This window comes from Lonchura striata, chromosome 1 (genome assembly GCF_050655825.1).
Source record: "Lonchura striata isolate lonStrDom1 chromosome 1, ASM5065582v1, whole genome shotgun sequence".
NCBI lineage: Eukaryota > Metazoa > Chordata > Aves > Passeriformes > Estrildidae > Lonchura > Lonchura striata.
Window position 1 is genome coordinate 73,674,436 of NC_140703.1, and position 17,498 is coordinate 73,691,933.

General features: G+C 37.0%; 1 protein-coding gene across 39 annotated transcripts in view; it reads right to left on the reverse strand.

The window, feature by feature from the left end:
- ZMYM2 (zinc finger MYM-type containing 2) overlaps window positions 1–17,498 on the reverse strand; it is an 89,242-nt gene that overhangs the window by 50,681 nt on the left and 21,063 nt on the right. For all 39 annotated transcript variants that reach the window (XM_085580839.1, XM_085580780.1, XM_085580776.1 and 36 more), the window contains 3 exons: window positions 13,138–13,423; window positions 10,144–10,309; window positions 9,126–9,338 (listed from right to left, as the gene is read on the reverse strand). In XM_085580839.1, coding sequence (XP_085436965.1) covers window positions 9,126–9,338; window positions 10,144–10,309; window positions 13,138–13,423 — 665 coding nt within the window. The remainder of the gene's footprint in view (window positions 1–9,125; window positions 9,339–10,143; window positions 10,310–13,137; window positions 13,424–17,498) is intronic.

Genomic DNA, 17,498 nt, shown 5'->3' on the forward strand with positions numbered 1-17,498 from the left:
GATCACTTCCAGAGGTCAGGCATTTTATGAGATAATCAGGACCCAGCTGGCCATCTTTGCTACAAGGACACATTCCTAACCCCAGTTCAGCTTCTCCACTGGGACACCCAAGTCTTTTTCTCCAAAGCTGCTTTCTGAGCAATTATCTTCCATTTCAGATCAAGTATTAGCTCTTGCCTATTGACAAAATCTTCAAAGTCAAATTAGCTTCAGCTGCAAGTTTCCTTCAAAGGTGAAATTAACATAAAACCTGCCAGAAAAGGTATCAAGCACTTTCTTCCCATGTGCAAATTCACATCTACAGCATCCTATGAAAACATGCACATTTGAGGACTGTAATTTCAATAAAAGCTAAAGTTAAAACACAATCAAATCAATAAAGAAAACTGTATCAATTACTAAGTGCAAATAAACTAACCTAATCCAGAAGCAAAATTTCAAGAGAATAAAGGCCCAGTGCCCTCTAAGGGAAAGCTTGATGCACAGTAGTCTGAGTACATCTCTCCTTCATTACTCCACCTGGATTCTGCATTGAGATGACCTAATTTTACCTAGATCCTATTGCATGTTTGACCGCTTCCAAAGTTTAAAGTCTATGGTAGATGAAGAAGCCTGAACATTCTTATTATATTTGATTCTAAACTCACTCATTCTTTCATTAATTGTTTGTATATCCTTAGAAACTTAATTCCAGAAATTCTATTTCATGTTAGGTATCCAATGACAGATAACAGGCATTAAACAATGTGATATGAAAAACTCCTGCAAGTCACTAGTTCTAGATATATTTCAAATATTCCTTCCATTCACTAGGACAGTGTTCAATTCAAAACAGAAACTACAAAAGCCGCTATCGAAATGGAAGACAAAGGAGATGAATGTGGCATATTCCAGAACTGAAGGAACTGTTTCAAAAGAAATACTAATTCCTGGAAATAAAATTAACTTGGAGAGTTTTTGAGGAATTTTCATTCTTGCTACTATAAGCAACTAGGATTTTAGAAGGAATCCTGACTTTCCTTTACGTCTTACTGAAAGGGTCATGTAAGTGGAAGTCTAGAACTCTTGTTACATGTACCCTACAAAAAATAAAGATCAAACTACAAAACAAATGTCAGAGCAATACCATAAGTTCATGTCACAGCAGAAGTCTCATTTCTGTTTGCAACTGAACCTAATGAAAGCCTCTGTTCTTCAACCTTCTGGCTGCAACAGTACTTGAATAAAGCTACTACTGCCTCGAATCTAGGCATCTCTGCTAGACACTTTTATTCTTGACTGAAAAAAAAGCAGTATTATCTGCTTCATCTGCCTTGACAAGGCTAATAGAGAGCATGGTGAAGGACATGCCAGCAGTGTAAGAAATCATTCTTGCTACAGCTTCTCCCATGCAAGGGCCAGTCAACAGAAAATACCAGAACAGCCCTAAGATTTGCCAAAATGATTGCCACAGTGCTATGTAGCAGCCCTAAGATTTTCTTCCAGTTAAAGGAAATTATTGTAGTTAAAACTCTATGGAAAAACAGATTGTTAAATACTTCTCAATTGAGGCAAACCTCCCTGGTAGCTTTACGGAATAAGAGGTTTGGATTAGAATTAAGCAAAACACCAGGAAATTCCAGGACAGAAACTTAGTATGTCTGTGTTCAAACAGAAAAGGAGAAAGAAAACAACATTTTCTATAAGTAGAAAACCAGATATATTTCCTACATGGAATTCTATGATAACTGAGATCACTCAGAAAGGTCATCAAGAATATAGCAGGTAAACTAGTTCAGATTAATTTGAAAGGATGGTCTGATGGATCCAGAGGCAACATGCGTGTCTAAGAAAAGAACCAGGTATCAGCAGAATCTGTACCAGCAAAGAAAGACATGGTATAATTTATTTTGTCTTAAAATACTGCATCCAAATCTTCTCTCCTTCAAGAGTAGCAACTGAAAACTCTTCCTTCAAAGCATATGCTCCAAGTCCTAAGAGCCAAAGATGAAGGAATTGCTTTTGTGGGCCTTGAACACCAAGTGATTTATGTTTACATTCCACCAGCTGAACTCTGCAAACTTCTAGATCGATAACTTGTCCAGTACTTTTCCTTGGCATCTCTAGCTGCCAGTGTTCTTTTTGCTGGTTTTGTTTCCATGCTCAAGACACTTGTCTTCCTGTCTCTAAGAAAGGCAGAGCTGAAAACACCTGCCTCAAAAAGCAAATTACTTCTACATTTACTGAATGTTTCAGCTGCTCCTGTTCTGCCTTTTCTCTCTTCCCCCCAACCCCACCCAATTAATTAGTCCAGTACACCAGTGTATGGATGTGGTTATATCCACCATAACTATGAGACCTAGTTAAGCCACCTCCTTACTTCCTCTTTCCAGGAAGCTCCTGTACTTCCACACAAATCACAGCTCACATTTGACTGTCCTATGTAGCTTCCTTCAGAGCTACAAAGCTATTTTAATATTTCTGATGGACCCATTTAATTTTATCTTCTAAAATATCTACATAATAGTACTCTGAACAGTTATGATGAACCATATTCAGGTGTCTAAGGAATCTGGTATCATACTTTTTATTTAAGAGCAGCAAATTGGAAGTTGGAAGACAGACATTTGAAAAAAAAATGGTAAAATAAATGGTTCCAGAAAGCAGGAGTGAATAAACAGTAGAAGGCAGAAGAGCATAGTTTCCAGGACTCAGTTTGCATCAGACTGCAAGAAACTTGGGGTCATATATAACAAGAGGTCTCAAAAAACCTCCCCATATCACTAAGCAGAAAGAAAGAGGAAATTATTACTTCTTTGTTATAATTATTAATTAAATCCTTGGTTATATTATTCCTTGGTTAAATTTCTTTTAACCATGTTAGATGAGACAAAAAGCATCTATCTCCATTTGTAGAAGTATACACAGTATGAGACAACAGCATTATCAAAGATTACTTAATACCAAACTGAGTATTACCTGAACTAAACAGAAGTGGTTTACTATATGATGAAGAAACTCCACTATTAAACCACAGTTTGATCTGGCTGAAACAATAGAATTTATCTTTAAATGTGACCAAAATTTTAAAAAACAAAAAAAACCAAAAAACCAAGTCCTTATTTCTAACATTTCCATGTAAGTAGGCTGTTCAACTCTTAACAATTACTGACTTTGTCAAGAGCATTTACTTTTGAAAAAGACACTTGGAAATGAGAGTTTATAAAACAGTAAAAACAGCAGGAAGTGTTAGAATTTGTAGTTCATTGTATTACCAAGATAAAAACGAAGACAGGAAGGACATTCTGTCTTAACAGCAAAGAAGCACAGAAAAAAAACCCAACCACTGTATGGGACAAGATACAAGACAAAGTCGAAAATCCTAAATGCTTCCACCGAAGTGCTAAGTGGCAGGACATTCTACCACAGCATTTAAACCAGTAGATAACAATACACTCTATGAGGTTAAGTAAAAACTCTATGTAAGCAATTAATTGTTAGCTGCAGAACTGACATGCTTATTTTTCTATACAGTGAAGGCTCTTAAACCCCTGCACAGAGATAAAATGGACAAATGAGTTTTCAGAGTTTCACAAAAGCAGTTCCATGGCAAAGAGCAGAAACTGAACAAGGAAGCAGAGCTGCCTAGGGTTTTTTTTTTCTATTGCTTGTAAGTGAATAGCTTAGGGGCATGGCATAGCCTTGTTACTCTTGAAGCATGTTCAGTAGTATGTCTTCACCTAATCAAGAAGAATGCACTTTTATGCAGTACTGAAGGATTTTTCACTAAATGAAAAGGCATTGCAAGCATCCTCTCCAACTAGAAAAACTCTAATTTGGCTTGCATTCTTTAAGTATCACTTCAGTCCAGAGCTATCAAAAAGCCTATGAAGAAAATAGCTAAACCTATTTTAGCTATTTAGCTACTGGCTAGAGCTAAGCCTATGAAGAAATAGCTACAGCTCCTTTCCCAGCCCCCTTCCCCTCCCCCCTTTATTTTGGCAGTAAATAAAGACTATCTCTTTAAGAAGCTCCTAAAGCAAGCAAATCCCAGGTTGCATTCTAAGAAAAATTTTAATTACAGAAGCAAAGTAAAAAAAGGGACATTTTAAACTAGGAAGGCATTAAATACTTTCTTGGTAGAATCAACAGCACCGTGGACTGATCAGAGAAGAAAGCAAAATATTTTTAAAAGCAGACAGACACTGCTTTAGCTTAGTTGGAAAGCTCAAAATAAAAAGGTATGGTTGGTTGCACAAGCTAAGTCACAAAGTCATAGAAACAGTCCACTTGTTTCTTAAAACAAGGCTGTTAAGTCTGTACCAAAATCCAGCAAACCAGGACACAAACATGGGAATTACTTTGAAAAGGAAGTTAACTAATTTTGTGGAGACAGAAAACATGCAATGGTAATAGAAACAAAAATACTGAAGCAACCTAGATATGTGCTGTGTGTGGTTAACATCTTTATGGCAGACATATTTGAGGTCACTACCAATTTTTGCAAAGATAATTTTCAAATAAATCCTTACAGTAATTTTCTAAATGCTTACATTTTCACTTTAACTATAGAAAATATCTGCTAAAAGGAATATGGTATTTCAGTATCTGTACAGTAACAGACTATTTTAGTCAGGTCCCCTTCAGATATAATTTTATTCTCTTCTAGAGTGCTTTGACTGGGTTTTTCCCATTTTGTTTAGGGTGGTCATTCTTTAAGTTCCTCTTGACATGTGAAGAGTCTGAACCTCAGTGAAACAGAGTGTAAAATCTAGCAGTAATTTTCATCTTCAGGTTTTAAAAAATTTAAATACTTCCATTGAGAGTTTTGTTTTCACATTTTATCTAGATTGTCACACTTGATTTTTTGAGAAATGCTTTTATCATTGTTTAATATTTTGTTTAAAAAGCTTGACTTGCACTTAGCTGTCTTCACACATGGCTTTTGTGTCACAGAGAAATGCACTTGCTCTTGCATACAACTACAATGAGCATTAGTTATTTTATGCTTATTTATTATTTTGTAATTATTTTAAAATTATTTGCATTTTGTGAATTTTAATACTAAAAGACACCTAAAATGTGCAATCACTTTAAGTTTTAGGAAAAAATGGAACAACAAAGATACCATAGATGGATAAATGCACCCATCACCTTGAGAGGTGACTTAGGGGACATCTAAGAAAAAACCTACTCTCCATCCCAGGAATAACACTGTTTCTTACTGCCAGAAACAATCTAAAGCAGAGGAAAGACACACTGCACAGCTAATTGCAGCAGATGGATTACCTGCTGTAACCAATTACTTGTTCTTCTGTGAAACACTAATTTTTATTACCCACAAGTTTAATTTTTTCATTCCAAGAAAAGAAGAAAAAAAGTCCAGGATGAGTTATTGAAAAATTATGTGTTCAAATCAGTGTAATATTTATTTGTTTAATTGTGATTAAGTATATAGTTAGGTACAAGTAATAAGAAGTTTTCATTTATTACTACTACAAATGTATAGCACTATTCATAGGTGTATGACATTCACAATATAAACTGCTTAATACAAAGTTCATACCAGTAAGACCTATTTATTTTATACAGCTGTTTGTAAGAAAACATTTGCTACAACTCTCATGTGATACACAATAATTAGTTGTACAACACAATGCTGGAATCAAATGACATTAACTCTTTCTGTATTATTTCTTTCATGAAGTTTATTTCAGTATGCAGTAATGACTCTCCCCAAATCTCTCCTTCAGCAGTTTTCCTTTAAAGCAAAGTATACTAATTTCTAAGGAAACACTGTTACAACTGAACAAAACAACCCATAATTTACCAATTGCGGCCCACTGGGTTGTCAGTGACATTTTCCTGTCTTTTTTTAAACTTCTTTTCTAAAAAAACAAACTCCTTGAACATACTCAGCTCAAAAAAAGTCTAAATAAACTTCAAATCTAAATATTATATCAACTAAATATATCTAAATAGTCTCAAGTATTTGCGTCCTGAGCAACTTTGGACATCCATAGCATATACTAGAAGAACTTCCACTTTTACAGTTTGACTTTTGTATACTCATAGAACCACAGAATGTTCTATGGGTTGGAAGATCATCCAGTTCCAATCCCCTCTGCCACAGTCAGGGACACCTTCCACTGGATCAGGCTGCTCAGGGCCCCATTCAACCTGGCCTTGAATACTCCCAAGGATAGAGCATCCACAGCTTCCCTGGGCAGCCTGTTCCAGTGCCTCACTACCCTTTACAGTAAATTTTTTTCCCCTAATATCTAATCTAAACCTACTCTCTTTAAATCTAAACCCAGTTACCCTTGTCCCATCACTATGTGCTCTTGTAAATAGCCTTGTTCCATCATTCCTCTAAATTCCCTTCAGTTATGGAAGCTCACCATTAGGTCATCCTGAAGCCTTTTCTTTTCCAGATTGAAAAACCCCAACTCCCTCAGCTCTTCCTCATAGGAGAGGTTCTCCCTCCCTCCGATCATCTCAGTGTCCCTCCTCTGTACTCAGTCCAACAGGTCCCTGTCCTTCCTGTGCTGGGACCCCGGAGCTGATGCAGCCCTGGAGGTGGGGTCTGAGCAGAGCAGAGGGGCAGAATCCCCTCCCTGGCCCTGCTGCCCACCTGTGGATGCAGCCCGGGACACATTTGAACTTCCTGGGCTGTGGGAGCACACTGACAGCTCATGCCCAGCCTCTCATCCTCCAGCACCCCGAAGTCCTTCTCAGCAGGGCTGCTCTCCATCTGTTCATCCCGAGCCTGTGTTGGCACTGGGGGATGCCCAACCCAGGCGCAGCACCTTGCACTTGATCTGGACTTCTATGAAGCCTTTGACATGGCTGAGATTCCCATGCACTCACTTCAAGCTTGTCCAGTCCCTCTGGATGGCATCTTGTCATTCAGGTGTGTCACTGCACCCTCAGCTTGGTGTCATTTGCAAACTCTGGATGCACTTGGTGCCTTTGTCTACTCCTTAATGACGATATGAAATAATACCCATCCAAATATGGACCCCTGAGGGACAACACTTGTCACCAATGTTTACAAGGACCCTGAATCATTGACTGCTACCCTCTGGATGCTACTGTCCAACCAATTCCTAATCCACCTAACAGTTCACCTGTTGAATCCACCACTTTCCAATCTGGAGAGAAGAACATTGTGAGGACCATGTCAAAGGCTTTACAAAACTCCAGATAAACAACATCTGTAGTACATCCCTCATCCACTAGTGTAGTTACACCGTAACAGAAAGCCACTTGGTTGGTCATAGAGGATTTTACCATAAGAGCTTCTCTTAAAAATACTCCAAACTCTTCACACTCTGTGAATATTTGAAACCTACCAGTTAGGAATTACACTAATCACCATTCCAAAACAGATGCACACAAGCACTCAAATTAAGCTTCTCACAACCTATTATAGTTGCACAGTACCAAATATTTTGATAAAGGAATTAAGAACTTCCTTGTATAAAATCTGCTGTCAGAAGTAAATGAACCAAAACAACGTGTCTCAGCTTTAAAGGTTCTCACAATAATGCACCAAGTTGACACTACATGTGAAGATCCTTTGTACTGCAAACTGCTCCTCCTCCCCAAACTAAATTAGAACATACAACTTGCTACTCATATTCTTCTCAGTCTCAAATATCTATCTAAACACAAAATACAACAATTTGTGAACAAATACAGTATATTCTGTCATTAGAGCACAAATTCATCATTTAACCTCAAATTCCATGTTCATTTCATAACTCCATGTGCAGTGTAAGTTATACTGGTTGTGGGGGAATGTTTCATGTTCAAAGTTAATCTGCATTTTTGTTTCTTCAAGAGACAGTATTCAATGTTTCTTCAAGTCTTTCCATGGCTTCTGGGCACGCCTATGTTTTTAGTAGCTTGAAAACCTATCCTGCCCCTTTTGGTACAGCTGTGGCAAAAAAATAACGCTTATGAATGAGGCTGTTTACACATTTCCAGCTTTGCTCTTCACACACAGCACATACACAGGAACAGCCATCCCCAAAAGCATCAGACCTCAGCTCAGTGTGTGCTTATATTTCTCAGTGAGAAAATATAAGCACACAAGATGCAACATTAAAGAACTTTACAACACAGCACTGCCTCTTCTCTTGGACCACTGGTTTCTCAAAAATTGGAAGAGATGAAGAATGAGCCCTGAGCAATGTGCAGCACTGAGGCCACTCACATATTCAAGTGTGCATTTCAAAACCAGAAACATAAATTTCTTTCTAGCAAAACAGCCTGTCAGAATGCTACCCCTATAAAATCAAAGCAGAACATACCAGGCCAAAGAACCCAAATAATAAACCCAAATAATAACACCCACAAACTCCTCATATTCTGTACCCTCCCCTGAAATATTTAATACTTCAGAGCTACCCTATTATACTATAAATACTGTGAATTAACATTTAAACCCTCTAGCTAGCATTAGCAACAGTTCAGAGCTAAGCTGGCTCTGCAAAATGTAAAAGACATCAGCATCAGATTTCTTGATTTGGAATAATTTTAAAGCACAATTACTGCTATCTTAACAGTCTTAAAAATAAATGAAAAGCCAAGTAAATAAAATGAAAGCATAAAATTTGACACATGGAAGGATGAAAGTAACAATTTTTTGAATCCTGTGCTGTACAATGGAGATGAGACATAGTGCAAGCACGAAGCTGAACTGTAACCAGTTTAGAGCCTTCTCACAGCAATGCCCAATCTGTTATGTTCCACATATTTTTTAATGTTTCAACTGCATCCAAGTGAGCTTTTATATAAAAAAACCCATAACTTAAGGACCAGTAAAGCCTGTGTGGTGTGCTTCCTATTAATATACTTCAGATACCACCAACAGAAAAAACTAGACATTATGAACAAAATTTAATTTCAATTATACTTTCATTAAGAACTAATATGTATCGCTGTTACAGCAACATCAAAAAGAGATAGTAAAAGGTCCATTGCAGATAGACTTAAAAAAATAAAATTATTGCCAGTGAGAAGAAACTTTGTTACTTATGTCTTCTTAGGAGAAGTAACTATATGCTATGTATGCCAGGATAAACTTAAGAACTATTAATACTTATTCAACTTTAATTTAGAGGTAAAGAAGTCATTACCTGCTTGTATTCACCAACGCAGTTCTGACAGCAGAATCTTTTCTGCTGACCATCAATAGTAAGGACATTGTTTCCAGCTCCTTTACTGGGCAAATACTCCCCACAATGCTCACAGCAATTCATTATCAAACCATTTGCCATCCTGTATCTATTGAAGCAATGGTCACTGCACAGCTTATGAGTCATATTTTTAAAGCTAACTTCATGACGAATCTAAAAAATAAAAATAAAAAAGTATTCTATCACTACACAAGCACAAAGTTGCCTGAAACTAGCAGATAAGCCAGAACTCTTACATTCAAATAACCATCTCACTATTTAAAAACTTGAAGTGACCATGACCATGAAATATACAAAGAGAAAGGGATGTTTCTGTTCTCTCCAACGTACTAGTAAAACCCTCTCAGACTCATCTACCCTTTAGCCTAGAAGGAAAGACCAGATGGATGGGTGTGGAAATTGCATATGAGAGCAGAATGCCAATTTATGCAATTTTATAGAACAGTCAACTTACAGCTGAAGAACCTGGCATATGATGACTGGTCAGACAATATGCTGTGCAGAACAGTAGCCTGAACTATGCTGGGCTCATTAATCAACATGGCATCAAGAACAAATACATACATTCATGAGAATTTAAAATCACACATATTCTACAGATCTCTAAAACTATCTGCATTACCTTTTAAAACATACAGTAAAAAATATACTGTAATACAGTGGATCTTGACATTTTTTCATTCATTCTCTTTTATGTGAGAGATCTGGGATATAATTACAAGATTCAATGCCTAATAGAACACATTATCAGCAACAGGCACTTCAGGTTTCTGAAACAAGTATCAACCTCTTGGAATAATTCCTTCCTTCAGCTGTTCTTCGTGAATATTAAACCTGCATATTTTAATATCTCAAAATACTGAAGATTTTACATTTTCTTCTTTTCAGTTTTCTTATTTCAGTATATGAGGTAATAATATGTCATTACTAAGAAAGACAAAAAAACAGTCAACCAGACCTCAGTTAGTTTACCACAGATTGTGCATCTTGATTTATTCAAGGCTCCTTTTGAGGGATTCTGTTTATCTTCATAAAAGGATAAACATGATGTACTGCAAAACTCCTGGAAAGACTCACTTGAATCTACTTGAGCAACAATGGTACCTTTCATTGTTGTTATATCTCTGAAATAGAAAAAAAAAAAAGTTTAAAAAATCATGTGCTAATGTATGTATATATATAAGAATCATTCTTCCTTTCAAGGCTTACATTTCAGAACAGTTTTCTTAGTGTACAGTTGTTAGTCACAGGATGAATACTAAATTTGATAATATTTTTACAGCTACTGTAAGTCTTTACTGTGTAAACCCCTATATTTTTCTTTAGCTTTGACAGAACTAAAAAGTATTAATGCACCATTAATACTTTATAATGGCAAACTCAAATTTTTTCAAAAAACTAACACATCAAATTTTAACTAGCCATTTTATAATTGCTTTTCTTTTGACACAAAAGCTATATATAAGTTTCATACAAAAAATTCAGATTTATAATAAAAAGCAAGAAATTGTCTTTGTAGATACCTCCACCATTTTCAGTATTAATCTCAGGACAGGATGAGAGGAAGAGGAAAAGTTGTTTTCTCATATTTCTCAAACTTATAAATGACCAAAAAGCTTAGAACTCTACCACAAACATGGCTAGAAGTTCTATCATTCAAAATTTACAAAAGTTCATTCCATCATTCCTTTTAAAAGTTCCAAAGCATCTGAACAGTTCACGCAGCTGTCCATGGAATTGTACCAATTTATCACCTTAAACCAGAAAACCAGCCATCAATAAAAGTAATTTGAAATCGAACAAACCTTGCTCTAACCAAACAGACTTTCACTGTCCCAAACTAATACACACATACTTTCACATACACACCATATATTAGAAGTAAGGAGAAGAAACAAAAGCCTCCTCCATTGCCTTCTAAGCAAAAAGACCACAAAAATCTAAAAGCTATTACTGACATACAGGAAATGCTATTGGGCAGAATATATAAAATACGTTATTGGGCACATCTGGATCACCAGTTGGAAAACACATACCCCACACATTCATACCTACAAGCTTTAGAACCAAGATGGGTAAAAACCACTGGGAAAACAGGGAAAAGATATATTTCCGTAGACACACTTCCTTGAAAATTAACTTGGTACAGCCCCGATATCAACAATTGCAAGCTTGCCTTCTTCCATCAAAGGGAAGTCAGCAGAGTTTGGCTTACCCTTTGGAGAACTACTAGGATTTGTGTCAGGGAGTGCTATCATTCCTGTTCTGCAGAACAAAGGCAGAGCTTCTGCCCCGCGGAGCTTGCTATTTATGTAGTTACAGAAGAGTTCAGAGGAATGCAAGAAAAGGGATTTATAGTAAAATATCTAAGAATTTCAACTTTTCATGTTGGGTCATACAGAGGAAGAGCGCCACAGAGGAACAATTTAGTGCACACATGATCTTTTGTTTTACAGTGATTGATTAAAAATTTCACAGCAGTGGAAAGCAAAGACTAATATCACCTCCAAAACTGTCAAAGGTGACTTCAGAAAGATTCTCTTTAACCTCGAAATCTAGAAATAAGGTGGAGGAGGAAATAAATTTCCTCATCACTCAAAAATAAAGCCTTTTCATTTAAGACAGTTTTGTATGTAGCCTCTTGCAATACACAGCTTAAGTATCTCCAAAGTGGCAAAGGAGCACAAATTTAGCCATGATTTCAGTCAGAAAAGATTCATCAATCTTTATCTTTACATACCATGCAGCTAGCTGAATATGGTAGTCACCAGATTATGTCTTTAAAAAATTAATAGTGTATAAACACCTAACAAGCCAATAGAAATAACAAGCATTACTTTTAACTATCCCTGTAGAAGTAAGGGTTCAGAGAATTTGAGCTTTTACACAGATTTTTTTTAAAAAGCTAAACTATGTTACATTTTCTAGATTTTCAGGGTACCAAGGAATGAATACACAGGATATCAATTTCTTCTATAGCTTATTTCTACTGAGTGCCAAGGAGAAAAACGACCAATAGCTTGCATCTGAATACCAGCCATTAATCCAGCACACTGGACAGTAATGTAAAAGGTTTTTTTACTAGTCTAAATCTTTGATTGGGCAAAGACTACATGCTCTGGAGCATACACCAACAAAGGCAGTCTTTACTGCAAGTCTTCTTTAGTTCAGCAAAAATTTATCCTTTAACCAGTGTCACTGCATCATGTACTAGACTGAGAAAATGAAAAAGTGCAAAAAAGTACACTGAAAGTAAAAGATAGTACAGCCTGTCTGTACACTTAACACTGTAAGAACACAATTAAGGAAGACTTCTCTTTGGCAATTTCAAGTCTGGCAAATAATGAAAAACTGCAAGTCAAATCAAACCACCAATTAAAAATAAGCCACTTCTAGCTATGCTTGTTACTCCCTCTGTACCGCCCACTTAAGGTATCTTCAGCTACAAAACTGCCAGCTGCTCCACTTAAGGGGAAAATCTAAGGCTCTTCCTATCCCCCTCTGACCAAGAGTGGAAGAACTACCAAGTTTCTTCCAGCTTCTTGCAAGTATGACTTTGTCGTCCTTTTAAAGCCTCTTGATTTTACAGCTTCATCTACAAAACAAATGGCCCACTTTTTTCATAAAGGACTTCATATCAAGTCCTTTGTGACAAGGACTACTTGTCACAAAGTATGGCACAACTTGGACACCTTATCTTTAAAAAAAAAACAAATCACCTATTTTTAGTGCATTGGCTTTCAATAAAACAATATCCCAAACTCTGAATTCAAAAGCTGGTTTTATTTTGTTAGACACAGAGAATTCAACATTTCCAAAGACTAAAGCAATGCTACATAAAGAACTTAAATAATCAAATTTTATATCCTTAATAGAACAATTCTCATGCACGTGTAAGAATCTTAATAGTACTGAATTTAGGTGCTAGAATGAAACAAAGCAAAAAACTCACTTTCTGCACATGACACAAAGTTTCTTTGGAGTGGGCTTGTGTGAAAATGATGAGAGGCAGGTAGTGGAGCAGAAAAGGTGAGCTGATCCTTTCCGCTGATATGCAGTCTGTCCCTTTTGTAAAGGCTTTTTGCAGTTCGCACATGTGACTTTAACCTGCTTAGAAGGCTGTTGCTGGGGAGAAGGCTGGAAAATTTGCTTAGGAAGGGACGCTACAGGTGACAAGGAATCCACACCTGGTTGCTTCTGATTCCTAGGAAAGGAAGCTGATTGGGATATCCAAGAATCTTCAAGACAAAAAATGCAAACATCAAAGTAAATAAAGAGACTTAAGTATGTACAGAATAGTATTCACAGATGTATGATCATAAAATCATTTTTCTGTGGCAGCGACCACAGAAGAAAGGTATTTTAATTTCAGGTTTAATGTAAAAAATCCGTTTGATGGTACCACCCTCTATTGCTACAAAGCTTCAGAACATGAACAAATTTCAGGATGCTCCCATCCAACATCTAGTGACATGTCTGCAAAGGTAGATCTGAAATTTTCATTAATTATTTTGTTTCAAAGCTTTAACAAGCATAATGCCTCCAGCTTAGATGATAAACCCTAGAACTGGCTCCTAGTTCAGCCTGCAGCCAGAGAATTATATATATAGCAGTGAACTTGCAAAGTCATGAGAGATATGACTTCCTCAGTAGAAATCAATGAACCTAGAAAATAATATTTTGTTAAGTTCTAGCAGTACACAGATCCATGTCCCCATGTTTCAGACTCCACTAGTTTTCTATCTGTATTTTTGGAAAATAAACTACCATGGAACAAAGTCATCTTTGCCCAGTATTTTGTAGCATAACCTGCTATATGAGTAACTCACATAAGAAGAATGTAAACAAAACAACTTTTTCCTGAAAGAAATACATCTACAAAGTCCGTATGTCAAACTACATTCTCTGTATCTTGGTATGGAGCAGAAGATATAGGTTTTTTGGGGAAAAGAAATCCCCCAATAAAATGTAATTTCTAGGCTTTTCTCTGGAATGTGAGCTCTTATTTAAAGTGATTATCATCAGAATTTAGAAATGTTTACCTTCTGAGGACTGCCACTAATAATACATTTCTTTAACATGAATTAAAACTGAAAAAACTGATTTTACAATAAAAAAAAACATTTGCACAAATTTTCAATTGTGCACCAGTTATACCAAATACTGTGACAGCACTTGGGACTTACCTAGCCTGGAATGTCTTACTGGAGTGATTCAGAGTATTTCTCGAGTGTTAATACAACTAATACCCAAATGTAAGACAGATGATTTTAAGTTCTATTATTTCAGATAACAAAAACATTAACCTACAGCCACGAGCAACTACCCCTACCATTTTCTTAAGAGACATTATTTTGGCTCATAATCATTCAATAAATAAAAGGAACCCTTTCCTCTTATTTTCTGCATTCCTGTCTTTCCCCAAAGGATTCTATTAACAACATATTTTGATGCATAGCTTTAAAATCCATTTAGGCACAAAGATCCAATAACACTTGTTAGTGCAAGAAACAACATACATTCCTTAGCAAGTAAAAGACCGTTTTCCGGTGTGACTTTTTAGCTGTCAAGGACATCCTACTACTCAGGCATTTAAGACATACTAGAAATTTACCTGTTGTAGTGCTTGAGAATAAACAGAAGAGCTGGAATGAAAAGGTGAAAGGAAAAGGACACAAAACATTTGTCTTAAAAGCATTAAAGACGTTAACCTTTGAAGGCATGAATACCCTTACTGATAAACTAAGACAAGCTACCAGAGTGCTTAGAATTAAAATTAAGTGTCCTCTTCAAACTTTTCTGTACTTCTACTACTTCAAATATACTAATATCCTGGTAGCACCTTAACACCTCAAAATATTCTGAAATTCTCCTCTTTCCTCTTGGATATCAAGTGAAAGCACATTGCCTCTCTTACCAAGAATGTACAGCATGTACAACAGAGCTACATTTGCTTGTAATTCCAGTAGTGCTTAACTGCCAGTCATGAAAACTTGAGTTTGCTACTCATTTCGCTTTGAAACATTCAGCATGACTAATACCTAATTAAGTTAGGTAATAGTATCTCTAAGGTTATTCCAATTGTTCCTTATTTTCTTAAGGCCTCAGATAGCCTCCCTCGATATTTTGTTGCATATCTACTTCCATAAACATGCAAGAACATCTGAGGATCTTGACTTTTTTTTTCTTTTACTTTTTCCTTATCCCATCTTCATAGATACCCATTTTTATATTAAGCTTTTTCTTCACATCTCACTTCTCAGCAATATTACCTCTTTTGTTTAAAGTCCTCTACAATGTAGCTGTAAAATCTAGTTTTCATGTCCTTGATCTGAGGTGTATCACACTTCCTTAGTTAATTCCTGGTGAGTTTTCATACCTCACTGCCTTATGTCTTCACCCTTCCGGTTCCTACTTGAAATTCTGTAATGGGCATATTTATGAGACTGTACAGTGTCATGTTCGACTACTTCTTGCTGCTGTGGCTTTTCAGGTTGCTCCTCTTCTTTCTCACTCATTCCTGCTCTAAAGTGCTATAAAATCATCCTTTCCTGTGATTTATATCATTTATTTGCAAAGTCATCTTACAAAAATTAAATATTTTTTTAAAATATGAAAAAAATGTGTCAGTCCAACTTGGGGCAAAGGTGGGGAAGAAGACAGTATTGAAGTTTTACACAGGTATGCAGATTTGAAACACAATGAGCTACATACAGTTGCATTAAAACCTGGTTCAGATCAGGGCAGTTGTAAACTGCATCCTCAATTTACTATGTGTTGACTCTTTCTCTGGAGCATTTCAGAAGCATCAAAACTAGATTCCACTGAGAGAAATAAAACCTAAGTTCCACTCCAAAGCATGTCTACATGGACCTCACCTACACCTGGACCACTCCCAAGACCTTTGATAGGGTCCCCCCTCAATGTTCCAGTTGCTGAATTGGAGACATTGGATAAGGAATTGGCTGGATGACTGCACCCCAAGAATTACAGTTCATAGCTCAATGTCCAAGTGGAAACCAGTAACAAGCGGTGTCCCTCGAGGGTCTGTACTGGGACTGATATTATTTAGTATTTTTTCAACAACACAGAGAGTGAGATGAAGCAGACTCTCATCAGGTTTACTGGGAACACCAAGCTGGGTGGTGCAATTGATAAACCAGATGCGACAGTATGCCATCCACAGGGATCTTGACAGCCTGGATGAATGAGCCCATGGAAAACTCAGAGCTCAACAAGGCCAAGTACAAGGTCAGTCAGGGCAATCCTCAGCATCAATGCAAACTGGGGCCTGAATGGATTGAAGGCAGCCCTGTGGAGAAGGACTGTGGGGGACTGGTAGCTGAAAAATTGGACATGAGCCAGCAACCTGTGCCTACACACCAAAAAAAAAATCACTCGTATCCTGGTCTGTAGTGATTCTGTCCCTCTGCTCTGCTGAGACCCCACCTGTAATACCGCATTTAGCTCTGAGGTCCCCTGTACAAGATAGAAATAGGCCTGTTAAAGCAAGCAAAGAAGAGGGTTACAAAAAGTAACAGAAGGCTTGAACACCTCTCCTGTGAAGAAAAGCAAAGAGTTGGAAGTTGCTCTGTCTGAAGAAGAGAAGGCTGGGGAGACCATATTGCAGTCTTTCAACATATATAAAGGGGGGTTACAGAAAGAAATGCAGTGCGATTTGTTAACAAGACCTGTAGTAAGAAGACAAGAGGCAGTACCTTTACATTGAAAAAGGGTAGGTTTATATTGGACATGAGGTATAATTCTTTCACAATGAAGGTGGCAAGACACAATGGAAGGTACTCAGAGAAGCTACGGATGCCCCATGCGTGAGTGTTCCAGGTCAGTTTGGATGGGGCTTTGAGCAACCTCATCCAGTGAAAGATGTCCCTGCCACTGCAGGGTGGTTGCATGAAGTGATCTTTAAATGTCCTTTCCAATCCAAACCATTCTATCACAGGCACTCCAGTGCTTACTGGGACATCAGACTCTAAATCAGTGGTAGCACAGAAGTGTCTCTATTATGCATCTACTACTTCATATAGAGAAGGGGTACCTACTCAAGGTAAACAGACTATCACTGACCCAGAAGAAATCTTCAAAAACATATATATATATAATCACAGGATCATTTAGGTTGAAGAAAACGTTTAAGATCATCAAATCCAACCATTAACCCAGCACTTCCACTAAACCATGTCCCTGAGTGCTACATCTACATCCTTTTTAAGTATCTCCAGGGTTGGAGATCACTTTCTTGGGTTGCCTGTTCCAATACTTAATAATCCTTTTGGTGAAGACGTGTTTTCTAAT